Consider the following 23,338-nt stretch of genomic DNA (forward strand, 5'->3'; position numbering starts at 1 on the left):
CAGGTAAACCATATAACTACACCACCGTTCCATCCCAGCTCAAATGGGTTAGCGGAAAGGTTCATAGATACAATAAAGCGTGCCCTAAGAAAATCGATAGGGACACCGACGGATAAAGCATTACAACAGTTCCTGCAAATATACAGGATAACTGAGAACCCAAATACACCGTCAAAATTATCGCCAGCAGAATTAATGTTTGTGAGAAAAATAAAATCACCATTGGATAAATTAATACCAAAGCAAGCAGTCGTATATAAAACGGCACACACATCGAGTAAAAGGTTTAAACCTGGTGATCAGGTATATTTTAAATGTTTTAAAAATAATATGTCATATTGGGAGTCTGGTACAGTAGATAAACGTATCGGCGACTTGGTCTACATGATAAAAGATCCAAAAAGGGATACACAAAAGACACCAAAATCAATTGAGAAAACGTCATAGGAAGGACAACGAACATGACAAACCTGAGGAACAGGAAGATCCAATTGATATAGTATACGAAACGTTTAATATTGAACCACCACAGACCATGCCCAAACCGAGGAGATCGGGAAGGAAAAGAAAGGCTATAGACCCAATGATAATGAACCCCAAAAGGAAAAGATATTGAAATCTACACGACTTCAAATCTTGGGAGGGAGTGTTGTGGAGACGCCCACTAATTAGCATACGTGGGTGAACAAGATATAAATAAAGGTATCAAGTCAGCAAGACCGGAGAGCTGTGTTCGAACGCCGGATAGGCAAGGCGCATGTGACGGTTGCTCCATGAAAGACTTTAGCACGCCCTCTGCTGGACAATCTTCCAACTTCAGTACAACTGCACCTTTGTAAATATGTATTATATTTTCGTCTTAATATATTTGTTTTACCTTTACTTTCTGCGTTCGTGTTGTTATTGATACAGACACAACAACTATGAAAGTTTTTTCTGTGGAAGCACCATGTTACATTTCAGATAGAATTTCAAAGTTAAATTACAATTTTATGGTGTTTTATATCATTAAATTGTTAGGTAAAAGTACAGAATAGTTAACATGCCTCTCCCCATATTAAGAATGGCTTTCTAAAAATGTTATTATTTCAGCATGGTTCATACACTGCACAAGTACCAAAAATTCTTACGTTTCCAAAAACGTGCGTTTTCTTTTATTTTTAAAGTACTAAGAATTTCAGACATTGTTTTTCCTTTATTTATAAAGACATAAGAATTTCAGATATTAACTCAAATATAAAAATACATATCTGTACATCTTTTTTATTCTTTAATCGATAGATAAACAAATATTAATTTTATACAAAAATTCTGACGTTTCCAAATGAGTGTGTTTTTTTTGTTTTGTTTTTTTTTTTCAGAAATAAGAATTTAAAATGTTACATTACATATACAAAAACATGCCTATATATATATGTTATTCATTTATCGATTAGATAAAAAATATTAATTTCAAACAAAAAATGAAAATTTTACGAATGCTTTTATTATTTTTAATTTTTCTAATAAAAATTTCCTTACAAATTTTTGCATGCGTGTTTGTGGTTCTGTTTTGTTGTTTTATTGAAAATTTTCCTGATATATTTACTGCATTCAAATAATTTTAAGACAATTATAACACAAAATAGACGTTTATTTTCATACAAAATAGAATTTTTCATAACTAATAAATTATAAATAATCATTAGATATTGAGTAAAATTTCTTTCCTCACATTTTGCGATTTCGTAACAAAGTTCAAAATTCATTGTAATGAATAAAAGAATGAAAACCATCACGAATGAAGACAAATACAGTTCATACTTTTAAGGAAATCTTGAACGACGGGGATCAAATCCTCAGTTCTGTTTAAAATTTAATAGCCAATCAACTAAAGAAAATTTAGAAAATTACAACCACCAAACCTAAAGAAATATGGAACATGATAAGCGAAATTACTAGAAAATACACTAAACAAGCTAATAAACACATCATCCATAACAATATCAATATAACAAAGAAAAAATAGCAGAAAACTTTGCCAAAAATTCCTCACCAATTAATAGGAACAAAGAATTCCAAGTCATCAAAAACCAAGCAGAACAACAACAAATCTGCTTCTACTTTGACAACACTGAATACTACAATCAAATCCTTACTATGTACGAATTAGAAGAATCTCTCAAAAACACCCATAGTTCAACAGCTGGACCTGATGAAATCCCTTATGTCTTCCTAAAAGAATTGCCAATGAAATTAAAGAATACCTCCTCAAAATTTTCAATGATATTTGGATCAATGAAAAATTCCCTGATACTTGGAGATATCCCATCATAATTCCCATACCTAAACCTTCAAAAGACCCCTCAGATGTAACAAACTACCGTCCCATTGCACTTACAAGCTGTATCTGCAAAACCCTCGAGCAAATGATCAATAGAAGGCCAACCTGGTATCTAGAAAGAAATCACCTAATCTCTGAACACCAAGCAGACTTCCAAAAAGGCAGAAACCCTATCGACCACATCATAAATTTGGAAAACCATATTAGAGAAGCCTTCATCCTTAAAGAAGATGTGGTAACAGTTTTCTTTGACAGAAAAAGCCTTCAATACCACTTGGAAGTACGGAATATTAAAAGACCTGGATGAACTAGGTCTAAAAGGCAGAATGCCAACATTTATCAAAAACTGAATGACTGAACCTTCCAAGTAAGACTAAGAAACATCCTATGAAAGGCCCAAAAAAAGGAATTGGGAGTTCCCTAAGGTGGAATTCTTTCAGTCACACTTTTTAATGTAAAAATAAACAATATAGCTAATAACATAAACTCCGGAACAAACTATGCCATCTATGTTGACAACCTCATGATAAGTATTGAACGACACTTACAACTATGTATCAACAAAATTAGCAGCTGGGCTACCAAAAACTGCTTCAGCTTTTCTCAAACTAAAACCAAATGTGTCCACTTCTGCCAACATAGAAAAATGCATCCTGACCCTGAGCTAAAAATTAACAACAATAAACTAACAATTACAAATCAATACAAATATCTTGGAATCACCTTTGACAAAATACTCACCTTCATATCCCACATAAAATACTTAAGAAAAAATGCAACTAAAGGATGCAACTTGTGAGAATTATAGCTCATACAAACTGGGGAGCTGATCACAAAACAATTCAATACAGTTCATACTTTTAAGGAAATCTTGAATGACAGGAATCAAATCCTCAGTTCTGTTGCCCATTATTTTTTAAATGACACTTCGCTTACAGTAGAACAGTTAATTTCCATGAATATGATTTTCATAACAACAAAAACAAAAAAAACATGTATTCACCATTATGAATTTATGTTTTGTTTGATTTTATTATAATGTACAAGGAGAAAATATTTAAATATATCTGTTATATCCTTATAACCACTAAGCTGGACTTGTCCATTTGGCATATAACCAGCAAGTATAAACCGCTCAATGAGAGCCATCCCGGATGTCGTACAGAGACGACTCCCCACGGACTTACTAACCTTTTCTGTACCAGTAACCCTTGCTTGATATAAATGTTCTTATTCTCACCAAGTCGCTGTGTTCCTACTTTCACCTTTTCCAGCTCCACTACAATATCATATACCACCTGGAAACTAGCTAGTCTAAGAATAAAAATGAAAAGTGATAATAAATAGGAATCCAATATTGGATTTAAAGCATAAAATGATATCTAAAATGTAAAATTAATTAGAATGTGTAAACTAAATATAATAAATAATTTAATAAATGAGTGAATAACTTCAAAATTAATTAGAATAATTTAATAAATGAGTGAATAACTTCAAAGTTAATTAGAATAAAATAAGATAAAATGAGTTTGAAATATCGATTAAATATAAATTATTTCTCTCAGATTGTTAATAAACTTAAAAAATAAACAGAAACGGTTTAATTCCAATAATTAATAAAAACTTCACACACACAATAAAAATAAAGTTATATAAAAAATAAAAATATATATCATCTTATAATTAGTGACTATGTTAACAAAATTTACTATCATCTATTCCTTTGTAAAAGTAAACAAAAAAAAAGAAAAAACCTGGATTTTCAAATTAAATTTAAATCAATTGTTCTTATCAAAAGTAATTTAACTGAAAAATAAATTATAAATATAGAAATTAATATAGCTAAAAATAGAACTCGGTATTAAAATATCATAAGATGATGGATATAAAAAATTTTAAATAAATAATAATAAATTTAAATACAAATATATGAAAATAATTGAATTTAATTAAATACAGTATGCTAATCTTCTCACCAATAAATTGTGAGAGTTTGTTGATTGCATGAACTGTGTAAATTGTTCAAAATAATGTTTTTTTATGTTTTGAAGATGAGCATCTGAAGAGTAAGCAACTAAAAATGCAGCAAAGATGTAATTTTGCCCACTTGTTAGTCACAAACAAAACTATTGATTAATATTATTTCGTTTGCAATTCTATGTTGAGAAAACAACAAATTACCAACAGAAAATTTGATCTTTGGAATTTTGTGAATTATTCTATTACACTATATATGTTCTGGATTCACAAAATGTATTCATATAAAAAATTTTGGTGAAAGTGCACTGAGCGACCACCCAAAAATTTACCTTTAAAAAGTTGTTTTTTTTATTTATTAGCTGTAAGTAGGTCTGCTGCGAAAAAATATAACATCAGATATTGTCGCTGACAAGAATTATGCGCACAAAACTAACACAGTTTCTAGCCCGTGGTTACTAGTATTGTTATGTGTGGCTACCATTTTTGGTTTTAACTTTTGTGTACTTTGGTGAAGTGGATGCGCATGTGCAGAACATGTTAATTCTTGTAGCAGACGATAACATTTTCTTCAGTTTCAGTTGCAAACAAGAACCACGCCGTTATCCAATCACAAGCAAACTTATTTTCAACTGCAAAAAACTGATTTCTTGTGAAAAAATAACAAGAAACCAGTTTTGTTTTTTTTGTAAATACTATTTTTTGTAACAATATTTAGTACACATTTATTATTTTTTGTCCATTTTTTTTATTTTGTAAAAGTTCTGGTAAAATTTTCTCTCCCCACCCCCCACCCTCCCCAAAAGATGAATACCAATACTGTTGATTCCTGCTACGAATGTACCAAGTGTCTGAGAACTGGTTTAGCAATAAGGAACTTATTGGAAGATAGAAGTCGAAATCGACAAAACACTTATCATGCGCTGCAAATATAACAGAGGCAGTATGCCTTGTCAGATATGGTTATTTGGCAGAATAGAGAGAAAATGTTTCATCGTCGTGTTGACGGGTCCAGACAAAAAATGTAATGGCAAAACTCTGATTCCTTTGGTGCACAAATTTATCCTTCCAGGCTCAATCATTTTTAGTGACTGTTGAAGTGGGGTCCACTCGTGGTGGCCATTTCACGTAAGCTATCAGCTATAAACAGTTGACTAATAAAAAAAATTACTTCTTAAAGGTAAGTTTTCGGGTGGTCCCTCGATCCACTTTGACCAAAATTTTTAATCCATTACAATTGGTATATACTAGATTAACATTTAAATCATATATGTGTGTGTGTATATATATATATAGATGTATGTGTTTATATGTGTACATACATATGTTTGAATGTATACATATTTGTATAAACAAAAAAAAAGTCCTGTGGTGATGGAAAAGTTGTGACACATGTAGGCCTAATAGGCTGGAAGCGTGTAATAACTGATCTGCACATGGGTAACAAAAAGCCTATCCTAACATCGCTTTTCGCAACAATACTTGCGCAGTTGTGTGCTCGGTGGGGCTTTTTCTGACTGAGCAGCCTTTTCAGGATAGCACTGCTCACCTAAGAATTTGGAAGGGGACAAGAAAATGTGTCCTAAACAAAGCTGCCTTTGACTTCTGGTCAGCAACCTGTGGCTGATGGCTATCCATATTAGCAGGAACAGGAACAGAAAATATTATGCTAAACGACACTCACTCCAGCTCTGTTGCTGGAATATGAGAACACTTATTGTCAATGGTAAAAGACTAGAACAGAAGACTGCAATTTTGGCTAAGAAATTGCAAAGATACAATGTAGACATTGCTGCACTCTCTGAAATGCTGGTTGAGTGTGAGTCAGCTTACATGATCTTCTGGTCTGGTAGATCTAAAAAGGAGAGGTGCGAGGCTGGTGTGGGCTTTGCTGTTAAGAACTTAATTGAAAAGATCAAGCAGCCAGTTGGCAAAAATGACTGTGCAATGAGATTGAAAATTCCCCTTGCCCCTGGTCATTACATGAATGTTCTTTCTGTCTATGCACCGATTCTTACTTCGTCTGAGATATTACTTCCTTTTATCATATGCTTAAACTTGTTATCACTGGTTTGCCAAGTGCCGAGAATTTAGTGGTTCTTGTGACTTCAATGTATGGGTCGAATAAGACAATGACACTTGATCTCCCCCAGGTCCATATGGTATTGGCAGAGTCAATTCAAATGATATGCTGCTCTTCCAGCTCTGCAGTGAAATAAATCTTGTTATCACCAACACTTTTTCTCACCAGAAAAACAAGGAGACCTGGATCCATCCCCAGTCTAAACATGGCTATTTGCTTGATTACATACTGTGTAGACGTGGTTATCTTGGAAATTTTTGCGTGGTGCTGACTGCGGTACTGATCGTTTAATAGTCAGAGCTAAGCTTAAAATTACAATTCGCAAGAAAGGCTGTTTCAATGGAGTCAAAGTGCCTAAACATATTGATGTTTCCAAATTGAAGGATCCAGTCGTACGAAGCTCTTTGAAATCTGCTTTTAACCAGATGGATTTCTCAGATTGTGATTGGGAGACATAAGAGATACAATATACCAAAAAGTTGTTGAAACTCTTGGATTGAAGGTTCCCAGACATCCAGATTGGTTTGCTGATAACTCCAATCTAATTAACATTTAATTTGATAGGAAACAGAAAGTTTACTTGAAACTTCTCAATTCTTCACCTCGAAATAGGCCAGCTTTCGTTGCCCACTTCTCTTCTGTATGGAGTGAGGCTCAGTGTTGTGCATGCCAAATAAAAAACAAATGGTGGTCTGATCTCTCCAGGAGATACAGATTACCTATGATCATAGAGATGTTAAGACATTTTACGCTTTGCTTCGTCAGGCCTATAGTCCAAAATCCTTTTCAACTACACCATTCCTGGCAAAGGATGAGAGAACCTTGCTGAAAACCTCAGACAAAATTATGCATTAATGGCATGAACACTTTCATGATCTTTCATGTTGATGTTGCTGTAATAGAAAGTATCCCTCAATGTTGGAACTTGATGCTGAACCAACTCTCATGGAAATAATTGACTGCATTAAACAAATAAACTCGAACAAAGCCCTTTGGGTTGAATGACATTCCTGTTGAGATGCTGAAATATGGTGGCGTCAATGTACATTGTGCGGTCCACTCCTTTATACTGTTAGTATGGCAGGGTGACTCAGTTGCCTAAGATTGGATAGATGCCATCCTGATTATGTTGTACAAAGGAAAGGGTGCAAGATCTGATTGTGGAAATTATTTAGGTATCTTGCTGCTGACTGCAGTTGGAAAGGTATTTGCATGGCTCTTGCTGAACTGATTGGAGAAGTATATCTGTCCTGATATCCTTCTGGAATCCCAGTTTGATTTTAGAGGTGAATGCAGGACTATGGATCTGGTCTTTTCTGCTAGACAGCTTTTGGAAAAGTGTATTGAGCAGTGTATGTCTCTTTGTGTTTGTGGACTTAACCAAGGCATTTGAGCAGTGTGTCAACTGTGAGACTCTCTGGAAAGTGCAGGAAATGTTGGCTGTACACCTGCTTTTATGGAAAAGTTCAAGCGATTTCATCATGGTATGAAAGGTTGTGTCAACTTCAGTGGTCGGCTATTGGAAGAATTCTGGAGTGAAGTAGAGTGATATAGCTGCACCAACATAATTTTCACTCTATCTGACTGCTGTTCTCTGGTATGGTTTCTGCGATTGCGCTATGGGTGTTTATATTAGATTCCAAACGACTGGAAAGGTATTCAACCTCAGAAGATTCCAAGTCAAAATAGTTGTTAGTGATGGACTTATTAGGGAGCTGTTGTATGCTGATGATGTTGACCTGGCGACACACTGCCCAGTAGAGATGCAATTAGTGATGGTTCTCTTCACGAATGCTTGTACCTGCTTCTGACTGACAGTTAGCATTAAGAAAACTAAGGTCATGTACACTCCCGCTCCTGGTGATCTGTATGTAGAACCTGATATCTTTATCTATTGAAAGCCCCTTGAAGCCATAAAATTTTTTGTGACACTCTTGATGTGGAAATAAGACAGAGAATCAGCGAGGCATCAGACACATTTGGTATGTTACAAGATAGTCTGACAACTAAAATGTCAGTATATCAAACATGTGTAGTGCCATCTATTCCTCTGAAACATGGACCTTGGACCAGTCACAGGTAGAACTGCTTGAGAAGTTTCATCAGCACATTCTTGGGTTAAAGTGGGATAGCTTTGTCCCTGATACATATGTCTTATATAAAGCCAAGACAACCAGTATTGCTACCATTGTTATTAACAACCAGATACATTGGGCAGGTCATTCTTGTCCAGCTTGATGACTATCGACTCCCAAAACAAGTATTTTATGGTGACCTACTTCTTGGCAAAAGACCCCCGCACAAGCCCAAAAACGTTTTTGTGATAGCATCAAGGAGAATCTGGTGAGCTTTCATATTCCTGTTGACAGTTGGGAATCCCTAGCGTATGATCGCAAGCAGTGGAGGGCACTGATATACAGGAACGCAGAACACTTTGAAATAGCTAAGATAGACCGAGCAAAGCTCAAGAGAGCATGTAGGAAACTCTAAACCTTGCCGCCCAATCATGAAGATCTTTGAATCTGTGAGGCGTGAGGCCGGGCTCTGTTGTCCAAGGCAGGTCTTGTTAATCACATTAAAACGTACGATGATATAAGTTCCATTGTTGTTGGCTTCTTCCAAACAAATGACCATCTTCAGTGTCATGTCTGCTTGAGGGTGTGCAAGTTGCTGACAAGACTGAAAAGTCATCTTTGGACGCATCGATTTTCAGTGACTGAGGAGGGAGTGACACTCATCTGACAAGACATTGCAATCATCATGTATAAATATGTATATGTTTATATATATATATATATATATTTGTATATTTTGGCAGCAAGTCATTATTCAAGCACGTCTGATTAAACATGACAGAGTTATTTTTTTCTGATCTTTCTGGATATCTTTTCCATTTGCCGAGCGGTCTTTTCAAATTCATGTATATATAAATGGGTATGTGTATATGTTTCAGATATGTTTCATCTTTATCATATTAATCCTGAAGCTGCAAGTTTCAAGCGTTGATTTCCATTTGTTAATGCTGTACTCCTGCTGGACTGTGTGCACTTCTAGCAATATAATCTGCATATAGGATTTTCCATGGAGCATCATTTCTGCAGGTTTTTATCAGCTTGTCAGGTTTTTATCAGCTTGTGGGAATAATGATACAAATCCGTTCCGTATTCGTATCATTAGTTGTACAGATTCAGCTAGCATACCGTATGATCGTTTAAAGAATATTTAAAAAAAAAGAAATTGAAACCTCTGAAAATTTCCCTGAATAAACATCCTCTTTATTTTTACAGGTATTGCATTTACTGTGTCCACCATTCCAACGAGATGAATGCCGTGCTGCTTTAGAAAGTGAGAATCTAAGTAAAAATAGATTCAAAAATATTTTGCCTGGTAAGTTTTGTTGTTTTTTTTTTTTGTAGTTTAGCATTTTTAAATCTCTCACGCACGCACACACATACATATAAATGAACCAAAAGATTGTTAGTTTTAACTAAACAAAAAATATATGAATAAACACAATTGCTCAATTACGTTTACACATTTATTATACACTGACAAACATTTAAACAACAATAAAACACAATACAATAGCGACAGTTCGATAAGACTCACCGACTGGTGGAAAAAGTTCTCAGAGCTCACCTCGTGGTGGAACGAAGGTTCTCCTCTTCTTGAGAGGGAAAGGCAGCACGTCTGCCCGTGACCAAAGGGAAAAACCAACCAACCTTAGAGCAGGGGCAGATTACTCCTCCCCGGTGTCCTCTAATTTTTAGTCCCCTACAACACTCCCCCCCCCCCAAAAAAAAATACGGAGTACTTTTAATTGAATGTTGTGAGAGGATTGTTTCTTTGTTTTTTTTTTTATGTAGAGACAAAGTCTCTTAAATGGGCAGGCCATTTTACCTGTCTGCCCGAACGTGTTTTTTTAAAAGGGCGTTTTTTCCAATGTCACTTCAACTGACATCCTTTGTGAGGGATCTACTTCTAAATATGCATCCTCGAGTGTTGTGGGTTTCAACGTGTCAATTGAGATATTTTGTTCTTCGTCCTTAATGAGGACGCTGAAATACTTCTTGTTTTTCTAGTTGACTTTAAAAGGTCCGCGGTACGGTGGTTGCAGGGTATGCGACCTAGCTGTATCACGAACATGTGTACATGTCTCTAGTGCCTTTGGCACATATGTATTAGCGCACTTGTTTATTCCTGATGGAGAATATGCCATTTTGGCCATGGTTCTTGTCAGTCTATCAACAAATGATGCAGGGTCCCAAACTTTATTTGGTGTATCACAAAAGTATTGTGCTGGCAGGCGTAGTGTGGTACCATACAGCGCTTCTGCTGCTGAGCAATTCATATCCTTCTTCACTGCTGTGCGCAAACCCAGCAAAATTAGAGGAAGGTGTTCTAACTACTTTGTATTGCTGGTAAGCACTGCGCGTAAAGAGGCCTTTAGGCTGCAATGTAGACGTTCGACTGCTCCGTTTGCTTGTGGATGGTATGCTGTCGTGTGTATACTTCTGGTGCCCAAAAGTCCTGAGAGTTTATGAAACAGTTCTGACTCGAACTATCTACCTCTGTCAGTTGTCACATTTTCCAAGACACCGAATCTTGCTACCCATCCAACGAGGAAAGTTCTGGCTGTTGTGTATTCTGTCATATCCGGCATTGGTAAGGCTTCAAACCACCTTGAAAATCTGTTGACACATGTCAAAAGATAGCATTGGCCTTCACATGTCGGAAATGGACCGGTGATGTTTGACACTGCACGCACTTCTTTGCCCATTCTTGCATGTCTGCTTTCATCCTCCGCCAGACATACCTGTCTGTCATCAAACGTATCGACGCATTGGCCCCTGGGTGTGATAACCCGTGTACCGCGTTGAATATGTCTTTCCTTAAGGATGCTGGAACATATGGGCGCAGTTTGTTAGTGCTGATATCACACACTATTTTTCTAGGGCTGTTGGGGTGTGCCATTTTCACCAGCTGCAGTGATGTTCCATTATTCTGCAGAAGCTTCTGCAGGTGCTCGTCTTTTTCTTGCTCCATAGCTAAGGTGTTGGCTTCGACGGAAGGTCCCAATGTGAAGGAGTTTATTCCTCGTGACAGTGTATCTGCTGGTACATTGTCAGCTTCCTTCATGTGTCTGACATCCGACGTAAACTGTAGGATATAGTCCAACTGACGAACCTCTCGGGGAGAATATTTGTCTGAGGAGGACTGCAGAGCGCCTAATAGAGACTTGTGGTCAGTCACCAAGTAGAATGGCTGTCCCTCTAGGAGCTGCCGATAATGTCTTATTGCGGAAAACGAGGCCAACAACTCTCTGGAAAATGTGCTATAGTGTGTTTCTGCGTCAGTCAATTTCCTGGAGAAGAAAGAAATAGGTCGCCAGTTCCCATTACATTTTTGCTGCAGGACCGCTCCAATTCCAGTTGCAGATGCATCTACTGCCAGGCAAAGTTCACTATCGGGTTGAATGTGGGACAGCTTTGCGGTGTCTTCTAACATGGCCTTTACTTTGTTAAATGCTGCTATTGCTTCCTCCGATAGTGTAATGTTGCAGTTCTTTACATTTGTCAGCATACCTGTCAATGGCAAAAGTACTTGGGCAACATGAGGGAGAAACCTACGATAGAAGTTAACTAATCCTAAAAATTGCTGCAACTGTCTCATTGTAGCAGGGATAGGGAAATCTTGGATGGACTTGACTGTCTCTGAGGATGGGGAAATTCCCTTCTCTGAAATATGATGGCCCAAAAATATAACCTCGGATTGACCAAAAGTACATTTCGATGGATTTAAAACAACACCATATTGGTTCAGGCGATCAAATACTTGGTGCACATGATCTATGTGTTCCTGCCTATTCCTGCTAGCAATGAGGACGTCATCTATGTACGCACACACAAATGGCAAGTCTCGCAGAACCTAGTCTATAAAACGTTGGAACGTTTGAGCTGCGTTGCGTAAACCAAATGGAACACGCAAAAATTCAAACATTCCAAACGGTGTGGTAATTGCCGTTTTGGGAATATGTTCGAGCTCCACAGGGATCAGGTGGTATGCCCGAATAAGGTCTAATTTAGTAAAGACCCTATTATTCTGGGCCACTGCTGTTATATCTTGGATATGTGGTACTGGGTACCTATCCGGTTTTGTAGCGGCATTTAAAGCTCGGTAGTCCCCACATGCCCGCCATGCATTTGGACCCTTACTAACAAGATGAAGAGGCGAGGCCCATTCGCTATTTGAAGGACGAACTATGCCAAGCTGCATCATCTGCTGAAATTCTGCTTTCGCAGCCTTTATTTTTTCAGGTGTTAAACGTCAATGGACGGGTGGGCCTTTTGTCTCAATGTAATGAGTGGTAACACTTCCTTGTGAAAGGAGGGGACCGATATTGAAGGATATTCCTTCAACAGACTCAGGAAGGCTTCGTCCTGGTCTGCATGTGCTACCTGTGGACCTAATGATGTGCCAGTCCCCAGCACCTCACATGCTACAAGTTGTGTGCTTGGATCTCGGAAACACTGGCCTGACATATCTACTACCAGGCCAAATGCTTGCAGAAAGTCAGTACCCAGTATAGCACTGCTTACGTCAGCCACTGAGCAGCGATAGCCACCTTATACTCCATCAGGATCCGTTGGAGGAAAATATGCTTAACGATGCTTTTATCCATCGCACCTTCAGCTAATTTTTGTAACCGTTTTAGAAATTGGGACGGCTTGCTATCTCCCAGGGTCTCTTGTTCCAACAACTGCGAAATACGCTTATGTGTGGAAACAGTCACAGCAGTCGTGACATCGTACGGCTTTTCTGTTGGTGGAGAGATTATTAACTCTCTTACCTCAGTAATTGTATCCTGAGGTAAAATGGATGCGACGTAACAGAATTTCTCTGCCTGGTTGTCAATCGATTTTTGTTTGAAAAATAAATCGAGTTGAGCAAAAAACAAAGCAGGGTCATCGCGAACTAACGAGGCATTAACGTTACAAGTTGTCGCCATTTTAAAAAAATATATATTTATTTATTTATTTTACCGCACTGGAAACTACAACAGTCTAGCAGCAAGGCATGGAAAGAAAGGAATAGTAATAATACAACACGGAGGGTAAGGGGGCACAGAGACAGAACGCAACGTACTCGCCCATATCAGCCAATCCTGTATCAGGCACAGAATTTGACAGGAATACCGACAGCTGTTTCAGGAACGAAATTTTCCTATAAGGGATAATTTAGTTTCGAAAAAAAACTTGTTGCATTTGTTGTGCACGATTAAAACAATACCCTAGTTCTATCCTTATTCTATCGACAAAAATATGTAAAGAATAAAAGAAAAATCGTGTTGCTATCTTAATTACGCTACCCTACGAATTTTTATTTGGGGAATAATAATTAGAATTCTAGAAATAAAATTTACATCCTAACTTTTTCTTATTGTTCATAAAATATTATTTTACTTTTTTTTTTAACAGAACTTATTATTATGTATGTGCGTGTACATATATATTTTCTCGGAGTCACCAATTTGTTAGTTTTAACTAAACAAAAAATATATGAATAAACACAATTGCCCAATTACGTTTACACATTTATTATACACTGACAAACATTTAAACAACAATAAAACACAATACAATAGCGACAGTTCAATAAGACTCACCGACTGGTGGAAAAAGTTCTCAGAGCTCACCTCGTGGTGGAACGAAGGTTCTCCTCTTCTTGAGAGGGAAAGGCAACACGTCTGCCCGTGACCAAAGGGAAAAACCAACCAGCTTTAGAGCAGGAGCAGATTACTCCTCCCCGGTGTCCTCTAATTTTTAGTCCCCTACAAGATAATTATTGTTATAGCAAACATATCAAGGCAAATTAAATAAAAATAGATGAGGAATAAAAGTTACATAGAATTTTATTACATCAAATCAATACAGGACAAAAAAGGAAAACGAAATGGAAAAAAGGTTCTTTTTCCACTTTGTTTTCTTTTTTTGTCATTATTGATTTGATTTAATAAAGATCTATGTAAATTTTATTCCTTATCTTTATATATATATATATATATATATATACTAGCTGTACCCGGCCACGTGTTGCTGTGGCTCAGTTTGTTAAAATGGAACACATTCCTCAAGAAAAATTGCATTTTGTTTGTTTATTTACTTTTATTATTTTTTTGCAATTTTTTTAATCAATAAAAGTTGTTTTTTTTCCCCCAAAAAAAAGGATTAATTTTTTACCATAAATTGTTAGGTGAAAGTTTGTTTTTTCAGGAAAACTTCACTTTTTTTTTTTTTTGAAGAAATTTGGCAGTAAACGTTTCTCTTTGAAAACGGAACTTTTATTATAAAAAGAACAGATGAATGCTTTACATGAACACTGTAAATAGTTATGTGAATGCAGAGAAAAGTTTGATTCTTTTTTTCAAGAGAATGTACAAATTATTTTTTTTTTTAACAGATGTTCAGAAAATAAACAGAAAAATACTTCCATCATTAATTATGCAGAAAAATGAATAAAATGTTGATTTAGTGTTTCAACATTATGCTTATAAATTACAATAAAACTTGCTGAGTATGCGCTGTTTTACGGTTGTTGTAAAAATGAAACGGAAACTTAAATTTCGCTCCGTTTTAATCTTAATTTTTTAATTGTGCTCCCTAACGAATTATAATCAAAACAGTAACATTCAACAATTGTACTTTATATATATAAAACACAAAAAAAAAAAGAAAGAAAAAAGTTAATAACGAAAGGGAAATAATTCCATTTTTAAACGAAAAAGTCAGTTTGGTATATATTTTTGTTATTTTTTTTACATAAGTCCAGCTTACCATTCGCATTGGAAATGTCGACATTTATAGGTTGTCGGTTACGTTTACAACGAATAAACACTCCAATCTAGTAGATGTATCAGAATTTTTGTAGGAATTTTTGACATCCCTATCACAAAATTGTGAATAAAATATAAAAAAACTCGTAATTTCTCTTTTAAACGGTGATTGTTTATTTTCTTTATGGATTATATTTCCAAAATAAACTATTAAAGTTGTTTTAAAAGTAATAGAAATATTTTTTTTTTTTTTTTTTAAAAACAGCAATGAATTTTACGACCTCAATATTTTTAAATTTTTAAACTTATCGTAAAATATCGTAAAAATAGAATCAATAGAAAAATTTTGATAGATTTTTAAATCTATCAAAATTTTTCTATTGATTCTATTTTTACAATATTTTCAGGATCAATGTGAAATTTTATGCTCTTTCCAATAAACTGAATATAATATTTTAGACAAACGTTTTTTTTTTAATTCACGACCCCCCATTTTCAAGTGTCTATTAAAAAGTAAATAATTAATTTACACACCAAAGTTTTATATATCACAAATTGAAGAGAAAAGGTCAATAAATAATATATTCAAATTTAAAATAAAAAAAGTAGTGTTTTTTAGAAATTTACCTGTAAAGTTCGAAGTTTTTTTTTTTTAATGGAACCTTGGTCCTTGCTCCTTTAATTGAAAAAAAAATTAGGGCTTGAATTACATTTTTCGAGTAGTTATAAGCTTGGAAAGACAGGGGGTCGAATAATTCACGCCTCCCATTTTGAAATGTCTATTAAAAAGTAAATAATTAATTTACTCACCAAAGTGTTATCTATATATCTATAAAAACAGATGTGTGTGCCACAGACGATTTCTGATTGGTTAATCCAATAATCACATCTCCTAAAAAACTATGGTTTCTACGTTCTTAACTTTACCATAAAATATTATGCCGTTATTTATTTTCCATCTTGGGGGGTCTATTTTTTCCCTAACTTGCCATTTACAAATTACGAAATTACGAAACTTACACCAGCCTCACAATCCGACCTCCGACACCACGTCCGCCATTACACCTACACCATCCTCACTGCCGTTATCGTCTAACATTACGACACACACTTCCATTTACTAACATGCTTCCTTTGTTTTTCAAATTACTTACTTCCCTTATTTATATTAGTAAGATTCTCATTATTATTAATTAATTCACACTTTATTAAATACTGCCTGCCTTCTTATTCCTTAAGATACGAAACAATATGCATAATATAAACACAACACGAAAACAAACGCTGTCCTCCATTCCCAGCACACGCGAACACACACACACACTCTGGCGTTAGCTGCACACACGTACACACAACACGAAAACAAACGCTATTAGTACTACTATAATTTCCAGCACACACGCACACACACACGTTCACTACCGTCCTTGTCTACGTCACGTTGTTATGGCAACCAAGCCCGCTGACTTACACACGATAAACACACACAGTAAATCTGATTTTCTTCATTTTCTACGCAAATATTATGCAAATATAAATCATATAGAATATCTGTATGAATATAATTACACGTAATAGTTAAATAAAGATGATCATCTAATAAGAGAACCAAAAAAAAAACTAATAGGGAATTAATTAAAAACGATAAAAAAATATGCACATTAGCTAGATCTTTTGTAGATGAATGCAATTCCACGACTCATAAATAACAAAGTTGTATTTTCCTTTTAAATAAATAGAAAAAAGGGATGTTAATAAGAATATCAATACACACAAAAAAATATAGATTTATTTTTGGGTAAAGTTCCCCCGGGTTTTCCTTTCACTTCAGTAAATAAGCGAGTATCCATTTCAGTGTTAAATAAAAATATCTTTGGGATTCATATTGAAATTCATTGACAGCCACAAACCAATATTATTGTGTTGATTCGATTAGGCGATAGTTCGATGATAATAATAGACGCAATGCGATGGAATTTTCGCAACGTACAGTTCTTTATTATTATCCTTAAATATATATATATGGTGTTTTATTATATATTATCCTTAAATATATGGTCTTTTGTTATATATATGGCGTACTATTATCCTTATATATATGATGTTTATGTTTATATATATATAAGTGAATGTGTCTGTGCGTCTGTGTACATTTCCCTATGCTATAACTCTGTCAATTTTAAGCCTACAGATTCGAAATTTGATATACAGGGTACTGAGATTTGGGAAAATCAATGTGATAGGTTTTCGACAGAAATTTCGCGATTAAGTGGTCAATATTCAACGATTTGACCTTTGAGAACTCTACCAAACTCCTCCTACAATTTTAGGTCTAAACACGTGATATTTTAGATATAGATTCCTTGGACATGGATCTAACTTAATAACTTTACTTGATCCCTAAACAATAAATGTTAAGAGGTCATAATAGGGGTCAAAGTTTAAAAAATTGACCGTTTTTTTTTGTTTTGCTCAGCATACACCTTAAAACACCTGGGCAACGCCGGGCACCCATTGCTAGTATATCATAAATTGAAGAGAAAAGGTCAATAAATAATATATTCAAATTTAAAACAAAAAAAAGTAGTGCTTTTAGAAATTTACCTGTAAAGTCCGAAGTTTAAAACCTTTTTTAAAAAAAAAACACGTTGTTTGTTTTTTTGTTTTTTTTATGAAACCTTGGTCCTTGCTCCTTTAATTGAAAAAAAAATTAGGGCTTGAGTTACATTTTTCGAGGAGTTATAAGCTTGGCTTTCCAATTATTCACTATTTTTCACGAAATTTCTGACACACCTACCAATCTACCCATGTTAGAACAGCTTTCGGAATAGACACCCCTAACCTTGCCAGCATACCCGAAAAGCTATAAAAGTTGATGTGTCGAATGTGAACGATGAGTTGGACATAATGTAAAAATGTACCGAATTTAAAAGAGAAGGAAATTCAAATTTCCGTTCCATTTTTACAACAACCGTAAAGCAGAGCATTCTATGCAAATTTTACATAACTTACTGTATTAATGCTATTTTTTTTTTAGCAAAAGAAAAAAAAAAAATATTTAGGTTTGGCTATAAATTCTTAAACTCATTTCACCCTAAATAATTTAGGTGACTGAAATAGGAATCTAATTGAATCTTTAATTTCCTGAATAGTATGCGAAAAATTCATTTTTCTTCGAGTTATATTGAATTCATTAATACGGACTTTAGGGGCTTTTTTCGGAATGTTCCTGTAAAAATTATTTTTTATTGTTACAAATTACGATGCTTCATTTATATAAAAAAAGCAAAAATAAATTCTTGCATTTTTTATTTACTACTGAAAACCATAACTTTAGTAAAGGTATTTTTTGTTTAAACAAAATAAAACATTTTAGTTCATTATATTCTGCGATCATTATTTGATAAATACTGAAATTTTCATTAAAATTGGTTAATTTCCTGATTTTTGGTGAATTTTTAAGTAAAGGGAGGGGTCAAAATGTTTATACACTTTGAGCGTCGGCATTCATTTTGTCTGTACCTACCATTTTTCGATGAATATTTGATAGGAAAGCGACCACGTGTGGTTAATTTAAATCAAATTTCAATCACATGGTTACATTATCAATAATCATGTGATTAAACCCATTGAAAATTTACTGATATTGTAAACACATTCTGTTTACATTAAGCCTGTAGTGCTGAGACCAAAATACCCTTTTAGTGATGCAGTGTTGGCAACTGAGATTTAAAAAAACCCGCAAGATCAGGAGAAAGAAATGTCCAGAAAATCGCTAGATTTTTAACTTTTATCATCTGAAATTTTCGAAAATCGCTAATTCACCTCCCCCCCCCCAAAAAAAACCTCCATATTTTAACTTCCTACAATAAAAAAAATTATAAGTATAGTATATTCAATATATAAAATGTTCCGTGTTTTCTCACTATATGTTTCTGGAATTATATTGAAGCAGTTAGCTCCCCCAGAAGGTTTACACATTTTATCAGCTAGTTTTAGCTGCTTTTTCAGAGAGGGCATATTTTTTTTTATTTATTTTTTTTTTTTTTTCAAGAAACAAATCATAAACTCAAACTTTTTATAATAAAAGTTAAATTGAAATATACTGCAAATTAAACATCACAATAATTGTGCAACATATTTTGAAATTAGAAAAATAAAAAAACAAAAAAACTTTTTTAGCATGTTAAAAGTATTTAGGTTGGTAGATAATTAAATTCTACTGTATTGGTATAATTTTTTTTTTTTTCTTGTTGTTGTTTCTTGCTTTTTACAATTTTCGACTAAGTACTTCTAAATTAAGCAGGGTTGCTTGGATCGTATTTTAAACTTCGGAGGTTGGAATGCCCCCACCACCTAAAATGTACTTGGAAAAATCGATTTTATAGCGAGATTTAAGAATGGTTAGCCGAAAAAAAGGTGAAAAACAAAACAAATAATCAATAAATAATTGTTACCAAAGGCAATAAATGCTACTTTTTTTTATTTACATGAATGAGTTTATTTTATGTTTTAAAGTATTTTCAAGCGCTTTTCTTTATTTTTTAATCTAAAATTGCGGGTGTGTGGGTGCGAAATATCTCCAGATTTTCTAGAATTCCCCGCTTGATTGCAAACGAAATCTCCAGATCTAGCAGGAAAACCGCTAAATTCGAAACACTGGTCACGTGACAAGAAGCGATAATAAATAATTGTCCCTAAATAAAAAAAATGGCCTATCGGTACAAAGAAAACCACCTATTTATCATATAAAAATTAAGCATAATGTTATAATTAAAAAGAAATATATAAAAACACACATGGATATAGTAAACATATTATACCAAAACGTGGAAGCCATCCGTCCAGTGGTTTTTTAGACCATTAATTGCGAACGAACCAAGAGTTACATTTTTATATATATAGATGTATATGTGTGTGTGTGTGTGTAATAATAATTTAATAAATGTTGTCAACAAAACATTTTAATCCATACAATTGTTTCTGCCCATTTTCAAAAAAGATGTTTTCAAAAGACTTCTCTGAATTTTTACCATCCAAATTAAACAAAAAACAACCCTTAGCATAAAAATTGTTATTTTACCTACTTCTTTTTTCCTCTCAAAGTAAATCAATGAAATTTGTTCACATTCTTTTGTAAGAAATAGCAAAACAATATTAGAACAACTACATATTTTCCTCACATTCCAGAAATCACATTGAGATTCTGAGCAAACATCATCTACACTGTGTGGATAATCTAACAAAATTGTGCACATTATTTTACCTATCACATCCAGTAAATTATTACTGACACAGGAGTTAACACAATCTTCACCCTTTTGTTTCTATAAGATCATCATTAATGCATCATTTCAATTCTATAGTATGTCTTCAACATTCCAAAAATGTGGCATAAGATCACAACCTGTCAGCACAACACTTCAACAATCTCTGAATCTTATCTATACCGTGGCTTTCGAAACTTCTTTTTTCAAGGGAATGTTATTACATTTCTTCATTGATTGTAATACTATAAACGAAATGAATTCATTATCTACCACAAACAAGCTATTGAGAAGTTCAAAGTGATCATGCTATCTGAAGAGAATGTCCACAGGATCCCTTAACATTTCCTATTTTCATTGGTTTTATTTCATCAACTAAAAGCAACATCAGAAAGGCTTATATTTTACATTTTCTACAACTTTTTTTAAAAATAAAATTATATAAATATTAAGACTAGCTTGCATGAATTAACCAATGTTTTGAGGTTAACACATTTCATGAGAGTTTTAAAATGATTGCTACAATCACAAAACAAAACCAGCAGAATGAACAAAAGTGACAGCTGAAAAAATATGGAAGATAGATGAGTAAGTGGAGAAAGAAGGAAAGTAGATAAAAAAAAACAAATAACGGATATTGAAATATATAATCTGAAAGTAAAGAAAATGGTATTCAAAAACTTTTAAAAATCATGATTAAAAAACTTCAAAATGGTTAAAAAAAAATTCTAAAAATAAAAAATAAAACATATTTATACAATAATGTTGTTGGTGGGGGCTGCCTGGATGGTGCGGCTGAGCTGGGTATAAAAAGCATCAGTACAGGTCAGAGTCAGGACGTAAACCCAATTCAGTGTGAGGCTTCTGTCTCACATAATGGTGATGCAGACATTCATCAGGCACTCACTAATGGCCTTGGAAGCGAGGCTGTGCTGCTGCACTATAGATGTGTGGTTCCTCTGGGGCTTTGCCTTTCAAGAAGATGGTGTGGCCCGTTCCAGCTTCCCTGATGTTGCCCTCTTCACTAAGTTGAATAGACAAGCTCCTTTAAGGCGAAGGTTGTATGTCGTTCAGGGCAGTTGGTGTTTGCCTTGTCTTGGCGAACATGGATGTTCTATGCACCTATGGTTACAATCTTTCTGTTGTTTATTAGCCACATTAAGCTGACCAGACAGCTTTGCCATGTTCAATGTTTACCCCACTAGGGGCATCTTCATGTCCTCAATAGGCCAACCCAGTCACAGATCCAGCTACTGAACTCTGGTGCCAAGGCACTGTCACCAGAGAGCGACCATCTTTGACCCACCATCTGAGTGCAGTTGCAGACTAACGACTTTCAGCTATCCAGGCCTGCCCCAATTTACCCCAGGTGCTGTTGCCTCAGGAATTGGTAGTGGTGATAATGATGAGGATGATAAAGAAAATTGGAGGAAACTACAGAATGCCAGCTATGCACTCACACTTGATCTGTGGGAACATGATGAAAATTAGCAGCGAACCGGATGTTAAGGTATCCACCATGAGAGACAAAATGAAAAATCGTCTTTGGCTCCACGCATCAATTCCGCTTGGGAAGAAAAAATAAGATAACCACAAAATAGTTATCGACCAATGGCAGAGCTCTGCGCCTAAAATAAACACCTCAAATATCACAGTCACTGGGAGCCGGTTTGCTACTATAAAACGAGGGATTTTAGGGAACCAGAGGAGAGAGGAAGGAAAGGAAGACGAAGACGCCGGGCTGCTAGCTGCTGATGAAAGAAGTCACCCGCTTTCCAGTTACAAGCCAGGACACGCATCACCGACAGCAGGATGACCGGCCTACCCCTACCACATCCATTGTCCAAAAGATAAGTTACGTTTACGAACATTCATTCATGTCAATTCATACATACCTACAAACATTTTACAAACGTTCCTTCCTTGTTAAATCGTACATACCTGCAAACATTCTACGAACATTTCACCATAATACAAACTGTCAAATATCTCCATTGGACAATCCATTCTTTGTTAAATCACATTCCATCCTATGAACACTTTGCCTCTTCTAATACAAACTGTTAGTAGTAAATAAAATCGGTTCTCAACCTTCAATATTCGTCTGTCTTTAATTATATGGAGTCAGAATCTACGTACTTCCGACATTGTTCATTTCATGCTTTGAACATCCTTTATCCTCTATGGCATCCTTTCCTACCCCTAATCCTTATATAAAAACAGAGGCCATAGACCCACATCGCTTCCACCACAGCTCAAGGCAGATGAGACAGTCAGCTTCACCAATGTTTTGGGCTGCCAGGTTCTTGGTGTCAAGGCCCACCTTGTTACCTGCTTGCCATGTGCTGTTCTCTTCCACTGGTGCTAGGAAGCTCTGCTGTTGAGGTCTTGCTTGGTTTAATTTTGGAGTTTTCCTTTTTTTAGCCTTTGCCTGAAATTTACAGTAATGGCAACCATACAACTTTCGGCCAGAAGCTGCCTCACTGGGTGTGAAAGTCTCCAGGGGAAATTACTCATATGGATTACCAGTTCAGACTGTCTGGAGATATTTACTTCCTAATTCAAATGCACTGTACATCAAAGGTTTTGTCACTTTATCTCTTTGCAAAGCTTGATCATGTTCTTCAGAGCAAATAATACAAAAACAACATTCCCCCTATCCCTACCCCCATTTTTTTTTTTTAACTCTTTTTTTGACCCAGTCAGTAGGGCATCAGAATATGCTGACTGTTCTCCTACAGAGAATAAAAGTTTCGCAATGGGGCTATCATGATGTTTTGGGATGAGATCCTTGTGGTTGAGCAGACCTTGATCTAGGTACAAAAAGGACATGGTCCTGCAACATACCACTTTGG

The 23,338-nt window shown here is 35.1% G+C and overlaps 1 protein-coding gene across 2 annotated transcripts in view; it reads left to right on the forward strand.

The window, feature by feature from the left end:
* Positions 1–23,338, forward strand: part of LOC145296841 (receptor-type tyrosine-protein phosphatase alpha-like) — a 978,869-nt gene that overhangs the window by 825,768 nt on the left and 129,763 nt on the right. For both annotated transcript variants that reach the window (XM_080142961.1, XM_080142962.1), the window contains exon 21: positions 9,671–9,770. In XM_080142961.1, the coding sequence (XP_079999087.1) occupies positions 9,671–9,770 (100 nt within the window). The remainder of the gene's footprint in view (positions 1–9,670; positions 9,771–23,338) is intronic.

The sequence above is a fragment of the Euprymna scolopes genome, chromosome 17 (assembly GCF_053919585.1).
Source record: "Euprymna scolopes isolate OS-2025 chromosome 17, ASM5391958v1, whole genome shotgun sequence".
Lineage (NCBI taxonomy): Eukaryota > Metazoa > Mollusca > Cephalopoda > Sepiida > Sepiolidae > Euprymna > Euprymna scolopes.